The 20239-nt window shown below is 45.1% G+C and overlaps 1 protein-coding gene across 42 annotated transcripts in view; it reads left to right on the forward strand.

Annotated features, from left to right (window-relative positions):
- LOC108002582 (MAP7 domain-containing protein 1) overlaps positions 1-20239 on the forward strand; it is a 142760-nt gene that overhangs the window by 60305 nt on the left and 62216 nt on the right. For 4 of the 42 annotated variants that reach the window (XM_062071208.1, XM_062071212.1, XM_062071218.1 and 1 more), the window contains exon 1: positions 18588-19875. The exons of 22 other annotated variants lie outside the window; for them this stretch is intronic. In XM_062071208.1, coding sequence (XP_061927192.1) covers positions 19713-19875 — 163 coding nt within the window. In that variant the 5' untranslated portion in view covers positions 18588-19712. Of the gene's footprint in view, positions 1-13888; positions 14142-18583; positions 19876-20239 lie in introns of those variants that run through there. 16 more of the 42 variants (XM_062071226.1, XM_062071207.1, XM_062071204.1 and 13 more) reach the window with 14 other exon arrangements.

A 20239-nucleotide genomic window follows, 5' to 3' on the forward strand; every position in this document is an offset into this window, starting at 1 on the left:
TCTCTCCTCCTCGAATTCCGACCGATGAAACAATGAATACGTTAAATAAAGAGGTTATTCGAGCCGTTCTTATAAATCCTCGCTCAATCATTATCCTCTAAGACGGGGCACAACTCGAGAAGGCACTCGATAAATCTTCTCATTACGAAACCCACTCGGCACCCTGCCAGCGCGCGTTGTGCACCCTTCGTTTCGAGATCTTCCTTCGCTCGAAACCATCTCCGAATTCATCGATGCGTCGCGGCCAAACCTTGATCTTCGTACACGATTCCGTGCACTTTTATCGATTTCTATCTCGCCGCACACGCCCCGCCTGTTAACTCCCTCCCCTCGAATCGCGTCGAAGAGGATCCTGTTTTTCTGCCGGGAATCGGTCGAAAGCATTTCTGACCTGGACGGATGGAACACCGTTTCTTTCACCCGTCCCGTCCGTTTCTTTCCAAAGAAACGAGTTTAGCCGCGTTCCTCCGCTTCTCGATCCCGCTTCTTCCGTACGATTCACGCGGAATTCCAGCCCGAGCGGCGCGATTTCAGCGGCGGGGATTCATTCCGTAACTGGAATTTCCCTCGTTGCACTCGCTTTTTCCGGACACTTTGCTCGGGCAAAGTGCTCCCGGAATCTTGCCTATCCTCCCCTGGTCCTTAACGGTTCCCTCGTCCAACGGGCTCGACCATCGATCCGCGCGTTCCTCTTGGATGCCTCCAACTCTTTCCTTTGCTCAGCTCCCTCGGTGTTGGCAAATTTTCTGATTATTCTCCGCAATAATCTTTTGTTTGTAAAAAAGGGAAAAAAGAACAGAAAGGAAAAATACTGAAAATTTCATTCAGTTGCGACGAATACTCGGTAAACGATCTTGAAACGATAATAGGAATGGTGGACCCGAAAAAGCGGTGGAGGAATAAAAGGTGGAGGTTTTCTCGACTTTAGGGAGCCCGACTCATTCGTCGACCGTTTCAATATAACCGAATAACGCAAAAAAGCCCGCTCACTGTCCAGCAAAATAAAAAAAGAAAAGTCTGGCGGACCTCTTTTCCCTATAACGGTACGTATAAAATCCAGGGACACGGTTAATGCGGCCAACGTTGGTCCACCGTGCTCGTGGAAAAATTTAAACGTCAATCCGCTGCAAAATTCCTCCGGGCAAAGGATAATTCGCGTTCAGTCGAATATTTCCGCATTTCGAACGGGTAACCGGTAAATTTTTCACAAAAGCCAATGAGGAAAGGGGGTAGTGCATCGTGCAAAACGTTGTAGAATTTGGTACACGTTTTTTCGTGGTCGGAAATTCCATTGTCCGATCTGTCTTGCTTCCTTTTTCTTTTTCCTCTCTCTTTTTTTCTCCCCTAAATTGTTTTAATTGGATAGGGTTCGAGGCACAAGTTGGCGCGAGCGGATCCTCTCTACGTGCGCGTACGCAAAGCACACACGTACACGGTGGCGCTTTGAACGAGTGCGGCGCGTGGGTGCTTGAATCGATAGTGCTTTGTGTAATACGCCGTAAATAAAACTAGAAGCGTTCGGGTTACCGGAAAATCGAATGGGAACTCGGGATTAACGCGAGGATACTACGCGAGTATTAATGGTTTCGGGTTGTCGCGTGTGATCCAATTGGGCGGCTAATGCATTTCTTATGAGAGATAGCGCAGAGGTGAATTCTTCAATCGGGAATATTTCTTGAACGGTCGTCGACTTTTGCTCTATCGATTCCCCTCCGACGCAAAATCTTTTGTAAATGTTACTGTTTGGTTTATAATATTAATTGCGATTGTATAATCTAAAATCTAATATCGAAATATCTAATTATATGACGCGTTCCTGGATTTTTTCTTTCCGTTGCGCAGATCGCCGAGTCAAAGAGTTTTGAAAAAAAAGTTCGATAGGAATCTATTTAAGAATCGATCGGCGAGTAATTACGTAAATGGTTATACGCGTTATACTCGTTAATATCGCGAATGTATAATATTCCAGGATGAAATTAGGCAAAAAACGGGGAAAGACCAAGCCCCGACCTTCGAAAATTAATTGGACCGTGACAATGAGTGTTTTCAATACAGGCGATAATTAAGCCCAGCTGTAAAACGACCCGATTTCCACCGATAGCTGCAATTGAATTCACGACCTGTCGCGAGATTTGTTAGTAAACCAAGCCTTCTCTACACCTACACCTTTCCAACACGCCTATACGAATTAACTCTCGACTGTGAATCTCTCTCTCGCTCTCTCTCTCTTTCTATCATATAATAAAACTCACTGCTACCTTTCGCGTGTTTTAATCGAAAAAGTATCCCGCTGCTTCGTTATTAATTCCAACATCAACTCCGCAGTTCTTTGGCAACGTTTCACTTTGATCACGGAAACAGCTTTGCATATTTGAATCGGACAAAACCGGTGGTGGTATCGGCTGTTCGTTATATAATCGTCATAAAAAACGAACACGCACGAACGCGTACTCTATATCCGCGCGTAATTTTGTTTTTATGCGCGAAAGCAGTCCGCACGACGACGATAATTCGTCAAGGATCGATCGTGAACCCGGTTCGGAGGATAAAAACGATACTCGGCCGAGTGGTGAATCGAAAACCGGTTTGCGAACGGGTCCAGCACGTGCCGGATGACGAGGCGTCTCTCCAGGAAATCTTCCCAATTTATTCCAACTTCTCGTTTCGACCAACACTAGAGTCGATGCATGTGTCTGATCTCGGTTGAGAATACGTGCGTCTGTCCCATCTTTGCGTTTGGGTTAGGTTGGGTGTTCTATTCGTCGTGCAAGGTGAATAAAGAGGAGGTGGTCGACACGAATGGAGAAAGAACTTCCTTTTCTTTTTCTTGGAGTGGTGTTGTTCGAGATGCGGGGGCGAGACGTTCCGCCTACGTTGTTATGCGTTTCGTTAGTCCTCTTATGCGTTTTCCCACTGACTTTATCGCGTCCGAAGGAAGATTAAAATCTTGGTAAAAGTTGTCGAAATAAATCGCGATAAAAGAATCTTTATTAAGTCTGCGAGTAAAAGATGAAAGAAATATAGATACCGTTGAATATTGTGACGTTTTTTTAATTTTGTTGACGAGAAAATGTGCAAGGGAGTTAAGGAGTCTTTCTTTTTTAGGATCTTTTCTAAATGAGAATTCTGTACCGTCGGTAAGTCGGTAAAGGAACTCTCTGTAATCTCTCTGTACAATGATTGTGATAATATTGATTTTATCTGACGTTGGTAACTAGTGGAAACTTTATCTACGGTAGATAACCGAGCAGATTGCTAACGGTGGTGGATAAAGTAGAGTTTCTACGATATATAATACCGACGATCAAAAAGATACATTTCGGAGTAGATCTTTATTATACGAAGTATAAATAGATCGCTACCTCATTTTACCAGTCGTTGCATTTTTATCGGAGTACATCGTGCAAATATATTGTTTATCTTTATTCTTCACGCACACGTCATAAAATTAATCGACGTTATCCTTCGAATAATTTTATTGTACGCGGATGCAAATTGCATATTCAGATATCAAATTATTAGTCTTCGAAATCCTTCTTCGCCTTATAAAGACCTCGTCGAGATTGTGCATCGATGGCCTCAATTCGTTTTTGCTAGCTTGCGCAATAGCGCCTCTTCTTCATTATGCATAATCCACATCAACGAGCTAATTAACTGCAATTAGCGAGCGTCTCTGTTATCCGTCCTGCCTGACCTCGTGTTCTCTAGAAGATTCTATTTTTTTTTCCCATACAGCGACTGTTCTCGAGTGCAACTCCTCGCGACTCTCCTCCTCTCTTTTTTCCTTTGTTCATTTCTTATTTTCTATATTTGTGTCTTGCGTCTTCCCTTCGCTCGTTTTCCACCCCTTTCTCTTCGACGTCGTTTCTGCGCTGCGGAATTGACATATTTCAAGAAAATTAACGGATGCGCGGGCGTTAGCTCGCGTCGATCTCGTTAGCGTCTCGACCAGGTATCTTGGGGATATTAATGGTATTAAAATTGTGCACGTAACCGCGATTCGTTATTTATCCCCGCGGCCATGATCTTTTGTCGAGGGAACGTCTCCTCCCTTCGCCCTCATTGTGCCGAGACCACCACTCATTCCCCCTTTCATTGTCCGAAGAAACTGTGTCTCTCCTTGAAACTCGTGACGCGCGAAAAAAGTTTCCAACCCAGCTCGATGTATCAGGACGCGCATCGTTCTTCTCCTCTTCCACCAGGGGATTTCCACCAATTCCACGTATTATGCCGCGCTGGGCGAGCTTATCACGCGTCGGATTCGATATCGCGAAATTAAAATCCAAACGGCGAAATGTAATTTCGCTTTTGCTCGTTTTTCAGTCTCGTCAATTTTTCCCGATTTATCACGCCTGCGTAGGTGTTTCGAATTATCCCATCACGAAATATCCTCTACTCGTTCAACGTATTTTATTCGTTCCAGATTTTCATTGCAAATCGAGCGAAATAATTGATCGCTTGGAATAGCAAATTGACAGATCGTCGCAACGGATCATTTGATCCGTCCACGGAAGATGTCGTTCGCGTGGTCTTTTATTCACTCCGACGCAACTGAATACGAACGATATCGCATATAAAGGAAACGAGGTTGTAGTAAGCGAAGGAACAAAGGGTACTCTCCCCCCCAATTTTTATTACGATTCACGGAAAAAAGATTTCGACCAGCGTCTTTCCACTTGTGAAACTCGGCGGAGATGTTCGCACGAATCGAGATCTTGCCCCGAATATCAAAGGATTAACGCGAGTAGAAAATTCGTTCCACTCGGCAACTCAAACCCCTCTTCGTTCCTTCTCGTCCCGGAGAAAAAATCCTAAGGGGGGATATCCGGTTTTTCCCGCGGAGGTTTTTCCAATTCGTGGGCGAGGGGCGCGCACGCACCCCGCGCCCAAGGTTGACCCACATTCGTTGCAAAGCCTCGGCTGGTTTCGAGCACCATCACCTGGTGGCTGCCTCCGCGCCACGTCACGTGGCCGCGTATTCGCGCGGAGAGCTGGCAAAGGTGGAGTGAAACGGAGAAGAGAGGTTGCGTCGCTCGCAACCTCGATTGTTCGCCACTGGTGCATGGCAACCCGCGTGTGCAAAAAGAGGGTGGATGGGGGAATCGCGAGTCGTTTCTCGACATCAAAGTGGCTTGCTCGCGACCACTTTTTTCCTTCTTTTTTTTCAATCCGTGTCGCGTCGATAAAAAGCTGCGTTCAAATTATTCCGGATCGTTGGACGAATCGCGAAAAAGAGGGAAATCTCTCGCCGTTGATCCATCATTTCCCCTTTCGAAATCGTTTTGTCGTTGGCTCGATTAAATTAAAAGCGCGTGGATGCTCGTTTCGAAACACGGATGGACGTGTTTCGAAGGGAACTTTATTATATTCCGGGTTGGAAAGTGAAAATAGAGAGGTTTTTTTTCCTCGCGTTGTTGTTTGCTTCGGTTTTACATCGGTGCAATTTGCTCATTATTCCGTGTCGTAAAGGAAATTGCAGGAACTTTTCAAGGAGAGAAGCTCGAGAGAGAGAGAGAAAGAGAAAGAGAGGAGGAGAAGGAAGAAGAAGAAGGGGGGAAAAAAGGAAAAGGCGAAGCCGAGGCGTGCTGTCTACGTTCTGAGAAGTTGGTAACGCGATAGTAGGTTGTCGAAGTCGTAAGAACGATCGTCGTAATCCAATGCGCGCTCCGAGACATTTAAACCGCAGCGATTCTGTTCCAGTCGAACTGTTTTCTTGTTCCCTTTTCAGCCGATACCACCCATCATTAATACTCGCCGTCTGTCATTTCCTCCGTTCTCGCTCGCCATTCTTTTTTCTCCCTCCCCCTTCGATCGCCGGGTTAACTTATTAATTATACCATTATACCCTGATCCTCACCTCCCCTTTCAAACCGATGTTAATTGGATCCGTTTCGTCTTGCTCCTCTGTTGCAAAATTCGGATCCAACGTGGCTCGATTCACCGAGCTATGAAAAGCTGTCGTCGCTTGATTCTACGTTCCTCGAGGTTAATCAGGATGCAGGAATATTTTCTGGCCAAATAATAGTTTCAAACGATCGCCACCCACGTGGCAATCTGCATACCTTCATACACGCTCGTTGTTCTCGTTTAAATTCCAACCGAATTAACCCTCGTACTTGTTCTAACTCGCGTCATTTCTAAGAATACACGAAACCGTGCCCGGAAAAGTCAAGAGAAGTCTTCTCCTCGATAGAGGAAGTGATGAAAGACGAAAGATTCGGTGCTCGCAGGCAGGCCGCGTTCTCAAACATAAATTTTTCAAGCTTGTTTTATCAGAGACCGATTCTAGTTGCGAAAGGGAAGACGATCGATTATGCGTGCAAGCGGAAGAGAAGATATGACGGAAGAGCGCGAGTCATCCTTCTGTGCAACATCGATATGCCTACGATCTCTTATTTTCCCCCCTGTTACGTCGATCAACGAGGAATCACCGGGCGAATCGGTGATTTTCCGGTAAATTGATTTCTTTCTCGCGATCCCGATCTATCGAATGAATTGAAAATATTTTTAATGGTTTTTATTATACTTATTCGTATGTTGGAGCAAAGGATTGACAGAAGTCTTTGACAAGAATTTTCTATTGGCATTTTATTTCTGATTAATCAAAAATAAAAATTGTTCCTCTTTATCGATATTTTGATAAAAAAAGGAAAACGCATGGCCTTATCGTTTCAATTCACAAAACGCAAAGATTCTTTACGATTATTCGAATATCATAACCGTCTCTCTTCAGGGAAAATAATTCAACGAAACTGTTCCTCGCTTCAACGCCTCTCTCGATTACCTTGCAAATTAGCCGGTTAATATTTGAAGATCCGTGAAACTACGCCGAGCATTTACCCCGCGGATCACAGTTCGCCAAAACTCTGCGCTTACAACTTGTAAGCGTTCCGAAATCCACTCTCTTGTACTATACATTCGCGAAATCCCGTTTTCATCCGTGAAACAATTTCGACCTTTATCATCCATCGTGTAAATTCACGTGGCAACAAGGCGAACGATAAAGGAACAAGTACCGATAAAACGCTGTTAATTTTCTTTGTCCTGTTTGTTATATATAATTGCCGGTAAACAATTATGTACCTTGTCAATTAAAAACCCTGATCCCGTTTTGTTGCTCGTGGTTGGCGTTGTTGCAACGAATTTACTCGGAGTCTCCAACCAATTTCTGTATTGAACGAATTTTAACGAATTCTTTTTTTTGTCTTCTTCTTTTTTTTTTATTTTTTGGGAATGCAATTTGCGCGCAGACGAAAAACTTCTCATTTTGCCGACCTACATTCCGATATACGGACATTTTCGATATTTTGGACGCCATTAGTCGTTGGGTTAACGCTGGGTTTGAAAGATCTTTCGTCCAGGAAGTTAGATGTCGCGGCAGGGTTTCAATATCCCTTCAATATATTTTCGAATAAAGATCGTAAGATATGGGATGAGTCGAAGTTCCATTAAATTTGAGGATACTGAGAGAGAGTCTGATTGGATAATCACGTCCACGTTTAGCGCGATGCATTAGAGAAGTTGTATCCATTTCACGAAAGAAAGAGAGAAAGAGAGAAAGAGAAAAGTGCTTTTTTTCAAAGGAGGAAAGTCTAATTGAATCGGAGCCTATGAATAGTTGGATCTGATATGGTTAAGCTGCTTTTGGTGAAAAAAAGAACAAAGACCGGAAATGAATCGATGTATCTCGTGGATAAAAAATTCGTGATAAATAAAATTCGAGTTGATCGAAGTTATTTCATTCACGCTTCTCAGATAGATTGGAACAATTCTTGAAGATATTTCCTTCCGGTTTAAAAGCAAATAAAAGAAAGAGAAATGCGACAAGCACTTGTCGAAAGAGATTAATCCGAAGCGAAATCACGTTTATCAATTTACGATAACAGTAAATAAGTCGTCTCGATCTTTATAACAGAGATTTGCAAACAATTGCGAAATGTTGATCGCGTTCCTTTCTTAATCATCGTTTCCCCCCCAAGATTTTAACAATCATTCGTCATAAACGAGAAGGTTGTTCCGCAAATTCCGATTTGAGCTTCGATTGCGACATTGATTCGTCGAAAACGCCTTATGAATCACACATGGTTGATTACACGGTGGAAACGATTGGAACTCAGAATTTATCTGAATCGGCCGATATCGACGTGGCGAATCGACGGAGCGTGATCGAATCGTGCCACCCTTAGTCACGTTTAAAACGCATCGGGGAGAGAATGTGATTAATCGTGGATTTTTACCTTCCTTAGTCACTTTCCTTTCTCGTGATATTGCGAGCCACGCGCGAGGATGGAGAACGAAATCGAAGAAAGAGAGAAGAAAGCCTTAAAGCGTCCGCAGCCGCTTAGAAACGAGGAGTCTAACGCAATTATACGGATCCCGTGCACTTGCCGCAAACGGCTTCCGCTTCTTTTCGACCTTCCACCGAGATGCGAAAAAATCACGATCGAGATTCGCCTTCCCCCACTTTCTCCTTGCGTGATGACATTTATCGTCGCGATACGTTATCTGGATCGTGCAGAACGATGGAACATTACACTTTTATATTACATTTTGTGACATTTTCTTCTTCTTTCTTCGTAAAGATAACCCAATGAAGATAACGCAACGCGTTACGCGTAGAAAGGCTAGAGGATTAATCAGCCTCCGTTTAACCCGAGATTATATAATATAAACGAGTTTTACAAAGAATCGTGAAGTCTCCCTCGGTTGTTCACCGAGTACAACAATCCACACCACCTTGTTCCCTCAACATAGTTTTACAAACTTTTAAAAACTTACCCTCTCCGAAAAACTTTCCCTGTTCCCCGATAAATACCTTTGCTCCACTCCGAGCCGAGAAATATCGGTAAAATTCGGCGAACAAACGTTGGAAATAAGAGATCCACAACCATTTCGTGTTCCACGACTCGGAACGAAAATATCGGAGGTGGTGGTATATATATATATATATATAGGAAGGGAGAGGAGCACGAAACGAGCGGAGGAAATACACATTGAATTTCCAGTTTCCGCGTGGCAGGAACATCTGACGGATTACTGGTTGCACGGGTAGCCGGTTCCTCCGAGTAACACGAACAATGAGAACTCCGGAAGTGCACAACGAACGGCCCGGTGACTATTAAAACGCGGCCTGTTTCGTAGCGTTTGGGGCACCGTTTTTCGGGCAGAAACTTCGCCCTAATATCGTATCCCTTCGCGATTTCATTGAAACCGTACCGATGTATACAGGCAGCTTTTTTTTTCTTTTTTTTTTTTTTGTTTTTCGTTTCATCATCCTTCCTCGTTTCCTGCTTTTGTTCTCCACGACTTTTTCCCCCACAGAGAAATATACGTCCTCGCGATGGAACGTATCGATGATATCCAACGGAAGAATAAACGAGCCTGGAACGAGGAGAAATATTATATTCGGAATTATAAACACCGATCGATGGACGATCGGTCGATGCGGATCGCGAATTTTATTCGATTTCAATTGTTTCTTGAATGATTGTTCGGTCATTTTCCTTTTTTTATTGTTGTTGTTATTATTATTATTATCGATTAGTTCTATTTCGTCAATTGAAAATATTTTTGCGCCACGAGATATAATATTCACAGCGGTTTTGGCGAGGGAGGAGGCAATTTAGTCGAATTTCATTTCGGACGTGATCGATCGGATACGGGTATAATTTGGAATAAAAATGACTTTGTCTTCTTTTGATGCATTTTTATGCGTTTCCAGTGCACAATTGGTGGGATACATGTGTATCACGGCGTTTAATAACAGTTGAGCTGGGATTTGCTATTGAGTTACACGCGGCATGCCGATACCTTTGGAGAAACGTCATCAAGTTTTAGTAAACGTTATCGTTACCGCGTGACGCTCCATCGCGAGGAAAAAAATCTACTTTTCCTTTTTTTTTTCTGCGCTAATGTTCGTCCTACCACATTCCATTTCGAACAATGAATTTTTATCATCGCGTTGCACAAAAGTGAAACTGTTTCTCGTTTTCTTTTTCAAACGCTACGAAATTTCTCGTCCGATTGTTCTCCGTATAAAAAGAGTTTCTGAGAGAAAGAGTTTTTTTTTTTTGTTTTTTTCAAAACCTGGATCGAACTATTAAAACGAAGATAGGTCAGCGTTAACTTACTATTAATTTGCACGTGTCTTTTTTTTTACCTTTCGAGTAGGAAATTTAAAATGGAAATTTGTTCGAAAATGTTTCGAAGAGGAAAAACAATGGTCTCGGCGAGCAAAGGACATTCAAATCTTGATATCAATATCGATTACGTAAAGTATGGGCCGCGTAAGCTTTCGAAATGCAGGGGATCGAAGTTAATCAAACAGCAGCGAGATCGACTCGCGTTAAAATCTCGAAAGCTCACCTTCCCGGCATGTGCTTTTAAATTACTAGCCACGCCGCGGCGAGAGCAAACAACAGCCGACCTCGTTGCTATCCCCCCCTAAAAAGCCTGCATAATACGCTCTCGACGCCAACCCCTTCGCATTTTCTCCGTTAACGAACCTTTTGCCTGCGTAGCGGAATCGTGACGCTGTCTCTCTGCGGTAATTCCACGTTCATCGTCCAAGTGAATTTCGTTGAAGCGAGACTGTAATGGAGGCTCGACTTTGAGAGGAAAAATTAGATAAAGTTAGGATCGATTTCGATGGCTTGATCGTTGCGATTTTGATCGAGGAGGAGATCGAATGGAAGAATTCGAAAGTTCAAATTAGAGCAGCGGCGTGAAAAATTTATACGACTGACGGTCGTCGAAACGACTTTGATTTTATATATATATATATACACATATCATCGCGCCATTTATAATTATGATAATAAAACCGGTTATTATTGCATTCCTCGCTAATCTTGCGCGTTGCGTAACGCGTATAGAAAAAGAATTTTGTTATGCTCGCGTTGATAGGAGTCGGAGTTCAATTGCGACGTTTCTTACGTTTCAAGTTTCACGCTCGACCCGTTGCTTCTCAGTTATTACGAATTAACTGACCTATCCGCGCAAGCTTCTCCTCCGAGCGAAGGAGAAGAAGCGAGAGAAGGAGCGAGGGAGGGAAGAAGGGAAATTTGCATAGTTACTCAATTTCCTCCGCGGCTATTACCCGAGATTGTCACTCAGCGTTAACTTAATCCGATTCCAGGTATTCAAGCCTCTCCGGGGGTAGTAGACTTGTCTCGAAAGATCTACGCTATTAAATAGACGCTTTTTCCGATACACACAAATACCGTGCTAGTGAATTAACGGTGCAATCACAGAACCGTTTCACCCACTAGAAGAAAAGCTGTTCCTTCAACCTTCGCGATCAATTGCGGAACGAAGAGCCACTTTACTCCACGATTCTCCGACTAAAAAAAAATTCTCTAATAATCCGTTTTCGTAACGAAAGAATTCGTTGGGAACTTGGATTGGAGGACTCGGAAAACGGAGCGAAGTCTGTTTATCCTGCTCGAAAAAGGTAATCAAAATTTCGAGTAATAATTTAATTTAAAATGCTCGAGTAATATTTATTCTTGGTTGGATTATATAGTGGATAAATCTTCGTATAACTTGCTTTCGATGCTTTGAATAATGAATTATCAAAAGTAGCTCGAAGTAATTCTTTAATTCTTAATTCTTCCACTGTTAAAATTTCCCTCTTTTCTTTCCGTTCTACGCGAAACTTGCTATATTCCTCGAAATAATATTTCAACAATACAGCTACGGTTCGTACCGTTTATTCGTCTCTCGTTCCACTTGCGTTCCGTCCCACTCTCTTGCGCGAATTTTCGCGAATTTTCGCGATTATTAGCAAAAACGTGAAACTTTTTTCCCCCTCTTCTTCCCGTGCGAACCGTGAACCACTTTGGGCAGAGAGACGAGAATTACGGAGTAGTCGAGTTCTCGGGATGCGAGATCCCGTCACGGTATAGTCGTGAGAAACCGACAGGCTCATTGGCACCTCTTACTTTCCACACGCGAGAACCCGATATCCTTCGAATTCGCAATCTCCTTTTCACCCGCGACGTCCTTTTCAACGACACGCTCGCGTTAACGTGCACAACGCGTCGCTGATCAGACATGTGGATCTGGGAGCATGGTTGTGCAATTCCCTTGGCTAGCTCCGACCCAAGAGAAGAGTGGCCGAAATGTGTAATTATCGTTCATTAAAGATGCGCCAAACGGGATGCGAACCTCGATTTTTAAATCTTTTTAATTCGAGTAATTTAAACTTTCTTTTCTTTTTTTTAACGTTTCTCCTCCCTTGATAGCGCATTCGATAAATCTCGAAGAAAAATTGCCATCGAATTAACCGTCGTTACTTTGTAGCAGACCGAGTAGCAATCTCGCCTATGTCCGGCCATCCCGGTTTTGTTTTCACTTTCTTGTATCCTTCGACTCTCGAGGACGACATTCTTTATTTGGCGGCGTTTATTCCCGCGACTGCGCGTTTTCCAACAATTCCAGAACAGGTTCCCCGACTTTTACGCGCCATCGTGTCGGCATTTAAGTCTCATCTCGTGGAAAAGAGAAAAAAGGAAAGAAATATCCCTCTCAATTAAATTTCACGATCAACGAAACCACGAAGTGGCGAAATGGTTGGTTTTAATCGTGGATCGACTTTTCCCTCTCGTTCTTCATCATCTCGTTTGCCTCTTGCCGGTATGCAAATGACAATCGTGTTGACATTGGGATTAGAGGATCCGCATACGATCACGCGGGGGATCCCTTGGAAAACGAAAAAGCAACCGGGTTCGATGACTCTTACGAGTCATCATCGTCGCGTTTATATTGCGGGGGCGCACGTAACAACGTGGGTTCAGCATTGTTCGCTGATCGTTTCTGTCATTACGTACCCTCTTTCGCGTTATTCGTATCTCGATATTCTTGTTATTCTTGTTATCTTTGCAATCGTTTCTGTCGTCAATTCGATTGTTCTTTGTTAATGTAAGCATTTATTCGTTAAGGACGCGTTGAATCGAGCTAAAAAATCGTTCGAGTTCCATCCTTCCTCTTTTTTTTTTTTCCATTTCACCCCCTAGCGGAGGGAATCGAGAATCGCCCGTGGACATTTATTAAAAGAACATTTTTAATCATCGCGGAGCCCTTTCCCCTTTTAAAAATTCACCCGGATTCGGTAGACCGACAATAGAAAGAGGTTAATTTTAACCTCGGCGATAAAGAAGAGAGGTTCCAACTGGAATCTGGCTCTTCTATTAATCCCCGGTAAAGCCGGGAAAAATGATGTTTATCGGGTAGCTGGTAAAAAAATTTTTACAGCAGTTGCAAAAAAATTCCTTTCTCCGTCTAATCCGCCTACCTATCTCATTACCCTAAAATTGAAAGAAAAAATTGAAAGAATGGAGAGAAAAAGAGAGAGAGGGAGTTCCTTTCGAGCACGCTCTCGCACTCCGTGGAATTCGAATTAGTAATAATCTTCAGTCCAGCCTTTGGAAACGATTAATTTAATTCTCCATCTAGCAAAGAAAACAAAAAAAAATATCATTTCTGCGCGAGGAGGACTCGCACAGTGAGAAACGACGGTCGCTCGTTAATCAGAATGACTGCTCTATTCATACCATCGCCTATGCCATCCGTAGATCCGTGACGCGAACTTCTACGCGATATCTAACCGTCGATTGCGCGCTACTCGATTCATAGCGAACCGACACCTGGTGGAGATCGCGGCAGACCGACGCCATCGTAGAATCCGTGCAATTCGTTTTTTTTCTTTTTTTCTTTAATAGATGGTTGCGTAAGAAGCTGACTCGCGAAAAGAAAAAAAAGGAGGAGAGGATGATTACGCAAAAGCGCGGCGGCGCCGTGGAATATTATTTTTTTTTTTTTTTTCGTCCTTTCGTTCGCGAACCGTGGAACGTTCCCCTCGACCGAAAGGTGAAATTGGACAGCGGGAAACGAAACGGCGTTCCGTGCATTTGTAACTGGCACGCGCGGAATAATTAACGACGTGCATGCGCCACGCAACGATCCGAGAGGACAAATTGCAGCTGATTCCGCTTTCACGCGTCTGCGGTCGTTGCTCGGATCGTGTACCGACTCGAAAAGCCGCTTTTTATCTTTGGAACGGCGGAAGAATTTCAGAATTTCGGCGGAGAGAAGATCACGATTTTCTCCTATTCCTCGATTTCGAGAGCGTGAGCATCGAGGTAAGATTTATAATTAAGATTCTTCCCTGCGATTCGGTTTGTAACCATTCTTAATCTTCTCCGGAGAATTGAGACATTTTTTTTTCCTTCGACTGTAATCGAATCAACGTTCATGGGCGGATAACTTTAAAGATAGAAACTCCCTTACAACCCATCATCAGTGTCCGTTACAAAGAGGAATTTCGAACTTTCCTCTCGACGATATCGCGTTGCTGGAGGCCAAGTTTCCTCGACTAAGTTTTCCCGCGTAAAACGTAATTGTTATGGGTGGATGTAAGAGTTTTTCCGTCGGGAATGGAAACGAAGCCATTCTCCCGAGCGTTTCGGATTTGCGCGCGATGGTCTCGCAGCAGCAACAAGATGGCGAAAACACAGTCGCGGATTTTAAGTGACGTAATATCGAGGATCCGTGAAAACGGGGATTAAGGATGCGGGCCGGGCCTCCGGGTTCGAACTCGCTAATGGCTCTTTTACCAACTTGCCGATAGATCTCGCCAAGTTCGCACTTAACCGGCTCCCACTCGCGCTTTCTCGCATTTTTCGACGCCGCCCCGGTAATTACGTTGATGGCCTTTTGTCACCGTTCCAGCGAATTTCCTTCGGACCATTAGCATCTTCCTTTCCCCCTTGGATACGTAACGACGTGTCTTCGATCGCCGATCAAACTCGAACGAAAGTTCGCTCGGATGGTTCTTGGAACAAATTGGTTCGAACGTTTTATTCAAGGTGGAATTTGCGATTATTCGTCGTTACGTATTCGCGATTATGTATTAAATCTTGGAATCGCAAATATATTAACACTTTGCGCGTTTCACGATTTATGCTAGATTTCGTAATCTACAATTAATAAAAGCGCGGTATTCGTGAATAGCCTCCTGTGTATGAAAATTATTTTACGTAAGGCACTCGCCACATACGCGAAAAATCATCTCGAGTTGCTATTCCGCTCGATTGAAAAAGTTGGTCGAAGGATCAATACTCCGAGATTTCCGTAGGTCAAGGAAAAACATCGAGTTTAAGCGCTTCGGTCTTGAATCCATAACGAGATATACAAAAAAAAAAACGTCAATCTAACATCGTTAAAATAAACGTAAAAGGGAATTACAACTTGTCCAACCGATTCGAATTATGCATTCCGCCAATTCTATCGATCGCGTCGTCGATATCGGATGGAAACGAAATCCTGGAGATGCGATAAGGCGCGAAACCGGTTCCGATCGGGAAGAATTAATCAGGAATCGATGATATAAAATATAAGAGGAGGAGGAGGAGGAGGATAAAAGCAGCGGAGCGTTTTCTCGGTCGAGTCGATAGTCGCGACCGCAAAGGCCGGATGCCATCGGCGGTGTTCGCAGGTGGACGCAGTTCTAATGCCGGAGCTGCTTTGCATGGCGAGCGGCATTGCAAGGCCAGCCGGCCGCAAGAAGTCGCCGCGTCATGAATATCGGGGCCTAGTCGACCAGTTTCCACCCGTGCGAATCGTCGATGGCGAACCTCGATGCGTTTCGTCCCGGGACGAAGCCGGTTGCGTAATCGGCCGCGATATCACCGCCACCATCGTCCTCCCGCGTCTCCCTGCATCGAACAGAGACAAGATCTTTCCCATCTTTTTCTCAGCGAGTGGGCGGCGACTTCTTCGGCGGAGGACGATGCCTCTGGTAAACTTTCTTCCGAAATCGAGTTCCTCGGAGACGGGGAGGATGTGGCAGAGATTAATATTTACGGAGAAACGGCGTTGGCCGATTTGTTCGACGAAAGAGGAATTAATAAGGTCTCGATTAATGTTTAGCTTTCGAGCTTTTGGTCGTCGCAAAAAAGAGAAGAAGAATTTAGCATTTTCTCGACGCGAAGCAAACATAATCACCAACTCCTCCCTTGAATTTGCGAGTTTACTATTTCCTTCGATCTCCTCCTCCCCTCCTGCGCGTGTTTTCGAGGTAAACCGTTCGCCAAAGATTTCTGCGTCAACGGGGAAATCGCCCGCAGCTTCTGCCGGATGAATGAAAAACGGGGTCAGCCTCTCGAACCGTTTCCTTTTCAATCCTCAAAGAGTTGGACTCGGAGCTTCTTGGCTTCTCGCCTCCCTGCGCGCATTTTCCCTCTAGTTCTTCCATTTCAGGCGATACCACTTTTTCTCCGCTTCCAGGGAAGTCTCTCTCTCTCTTTCTCTCATGGTCATTATCATCGAAGGAGAGCTCCGTTGTTAATGGTCTTTTCGAGGCGCTCCAACTCCTCGTTTTGTCGTTGCGATCGGTTCGAGTCAACAAGAGTGGACAATTCCTCTCCTATTTCGATCTAAATTGTACGCATACGATCCAATTACCCGTGACAAGTTTACATCTTCAACGATGGATCGCACCGAATGGATCATCACCGAATCTATCCAATATAGATTCTCCCATTCTTATTTACACTCGATCATCCATCTTCACGGATGATTTCAGATTTCCACGCATCGATGATCTCCTCTCCCCTCGCCTCCTAACTCGCGATAACCCGATCGACCCGCGGAGATCATCACACGAAAGAAAATGACTAACTTCGTATTATCCTTTCGGATAATTTTCTGAAAATTAGAATGTATATAATATAGCTCGAAATCGAGGTTATAAATTGGATTCGTAAGCGGTCGGGGGATTGAGCAGAGGAAGGAAGGTGATTGGATGGAAAGGAAGGGGGAAAAGATGGATCCGTTTCCGTTCTCGTTCGCGAGATCGAGGCGAGCGATGCTCGGCCGCGGTTGATTCGCGCATTACGGATGATTTACGGTATTCGCCGGCCGATGCGTTGCATCACGTGTGGGACGGCGGTGATTATCGGTAGATGTCGGTTAGCTGCTACGATCGCGATCCTGGGATCCGTCTATTGTGACGGGCTTAATTGCCCGTTAATCGTGATACCGCGCGATGAAAATGTCAGTGATTGCGGGTAATTACGGGTCACGGGGTTAGTTTATCGTCTTGTTCATTGCATTGTGCATCGGATAGAAAGTGGGAAAGGAGTAGGAGGGAGGGAGATGAGATTTAATACGACGTGAAAGAAGTGGGTTGACGAGTGGGTTACGCGGGTTATGAGAATGAACGGGCAACATCCATTCACGATCTCTTCCAACTCTTCTATTCCCGAAATTGTGTAAACTATAACGATATTCCTCTCCACGTGATCGTTAATTCATGGTTCGCGCGTCGCTTCTTTGGAACGATATCGATTACCAAACCAGATTAACGCGAGCGTTTATTTCTCGCTGCAAAATTATCTCCTGCCCGATTTAACAATTAACCATTAGCCATCCTGCAAGTTTACGAGTATCTTTCCTCGAATCGAGCGTTCTCTCCCGGCTAGGTTTTTTTTTTTTTACGACATCGATGTTTAACCAAGCGAGGAGATATCACGAGGCTCAAAGGATCCATCAAAAGTGAAGCGCACGGTTATTTGCCTTCGAAGAGCGCGGTCCCGCCGGTATTTCGAGAATCGTTTCGCCGGTTGATACGCGAATGAATGGGCCGCGTCGTCGCCTTTTAAGGCGCTCTCTCTCTCTCGTTTATACCGAGAGGAAAAAAGGAAAACGTCGACGTTCGTCGAATTAGCCGACTTTGGTCCCTTTGTGTCTCGCGATTCGAGGAAACGTCTTTGAAGCCGAGACGATGTCTCGTTATCGGTATCTCGGGGAAACGACAAACACCGTGTAATTCTAGAAACGTTAAGACGAAAATGGCGAGAAATGTCAGAGTAATTTGAATATCGGTGGCAAGGCTTCTCGTCCGCGTCATCTCCTTTTTTTTTTTTTATTGACTCGCGAGGTTGCCCGTGAATAATGAGCTCCGTCGATCGATGGAATATTCATCGACGGCCGTGTTTCGTCTATCTTTAAACCAGCGGGAATCCGCGATGAATTTCAATGCTATTTACGCCGAGACCATGTCCGATCTACTCTTTGTCCGACATAATCCACAGTAGCAGAAACGTGAAACGTCTAATTCCCGTCACGATCGAGAAATACCGATCGTTATCGCATCTTTATCGTTCGATTCTCATCGATCGATCGACATTGGAAGAATAACGCGCTCGCCGCGATTCGACGTGGAAGGAAATAAAATCGATGTCGGTGGAAACGAACGATCGTCTTCTCGATCGAAATTCGATCCTTTTTTCAGCGAATCACGTTTCCTTCCTCCACTTCCATTAAAGAAAACCGTGTTCCTCGATTAGAAATTAATTTGTAATTAGAAACGACGCGGAAAAAGGAGGAATAATTAGCTCACGGTTTCGAGCGTGCAGTTTCTACAATGGCGTCTAGGAAAGAAGTAGTAAACAATCGTAATCTATTTAAAGAAACCGGGCGATTACACAACTCGACTCGCGATTGTTCGTATCTTGGAACGTTGCATAGGAGATACGATGCAAACGATCGCATATATCCCACTCCCTCGGAACACTGTCTGTCGAAGGTGCACCGCTGTCGAGTCAACAACTGTCCGTCGTCGAATCAGACCGACACAGCCGAGAGTGGGAGAGGCTCGAAGAAGGAGCAAGAAAGAAACTCGCGAGCGAGGAGGGACCTGTGGCTTCTCGAGCACAAGTCAGTCACACGGTCGAGCATGCGGACCACGGGGACGTGGTCTGTCCGTTAATCGCGATCGAAAATCGTCGTTCGATAAAACTGCCCTTCCCCTTTCGTTCCGCTCGCCCTTCGTCGCCTCGAGTCGGAGTGCAGTGTACACGCGCGCTTTTCCCGCGTTCACCTACGTGTGCAAACTTGCTGCCAGTCGTCGAAAACTTGCTCGCTATTCACGTGGCTGCTCGAGCGTGGCGTGTTGTGCGTGTTGTACGCGTGAAGGAAGGAAGGAAGGAAGGATCGGCGAAAAGGGGGGCGAGGAGGAGAGGTCTCGCGTGCTCGCCGATGTTTTTCCGCGAGCGGGAAGCTAGAAATTCGTAAATCGAGGAGAGAGCGATCCCTACTTTGGAGGAGGATGGTTTCCCGAGGGGAGAACGGAGCAGCGAGCCGTGGACAGCCGGATCGATAGCGCGCGCTTTGGACCTCCTTCTCGTGCAACGCGTATTCCAAGCTACGCCCGCACGCGACCTTTGGCGCGAGTCATCACCCCGCTCAACACCCGATTAAATTTACATGGTGACGCAACTGCAGCCGTTGCCTATCTACGATGCGGCCTGCGAAGAAGCCAGTTACGAGCTCTGTTACGCGACGATCGCGGTGCCGTTTCGCGATCCTCCTGCCGTTCTATTGACCGTCCCGCGATCCTCGCGTCCCGTATTTCCCTTCGCGTGTTCACGTCGATTCTCGTTCGACTCGAGCGGAGAATCATCGTGAGAGGATTGCAAGAAGGGGAGAAGGAGGAGGAGGAGGAGGAGGGAGTGTGATATTTTTCTCGCGGAGATCGAGTCGCTTCGCTTGGACGCGAAGCGCGCTTTGGCATCTCCGCTGAAACGGTGATCGAGGGAAAGGGGGAGGGAAGAAGAAGAATGCGAATGGTCGGGGATCTTAGTTGAAATTAGTGGTAATTGGTGGCAAAGGGGATGTCGCGATGTCGATAAGGAGGAGACTCGGATGATATGGGAGGTGGCAACATGAACAGAGACATTCCGAGCAGCACTCTCGCGACTCTCAGGGGGATCCTAGTGAGCTCGCTGTCGAGAGAGAACCTGGGACCTCACGATCTTCCTGTGCAGGAGAATGGCAGGCATCGACCGTACAGGAAGGTGCACTTTCGCGAAGGTACATCCGGTAGTCGATGATCATTTAAATATAAACGGAGGAAGTGGCGCGCCCATCGTTGCCACGGTCTCTCTCTCTCTCTCTCTTTCTCTCTGTATCTCTGTCCCTCTGCGACGTTGTTGCATGATTATCGAACGCTTCTGGGGTGGGATTGTGGAACGATTCGTTCGAGATTAGTGGCATCCAAGATAGGAATCGTGGATATTCTGGGATCCTCGAGGATCTTCTCTATTTGCTCTGATTTGATCTACAACATTGGCGAGTTTACGACTCTATCTATCTATTAATTGCAACTAATGTTTCGGACTAAGTTTCCCGTACGCCAGTTAGACGAGAGAGAGAAAGAGAGAGAGAGAAGAGAAAC

This window comes from Apis cerana, linkage group LG2 (assembly GCF_029169275.1).
Source record: "Apis cerana isolate GH-2021 linkage group LG2, AcerK_1.0, whole genome shotgun sequence".
Lineage (NCBI taxonomy): Eukaryota > Metazoa > Arthropoda > Insecta > Hymenoptera > Apidae > Apis > Apis cerana.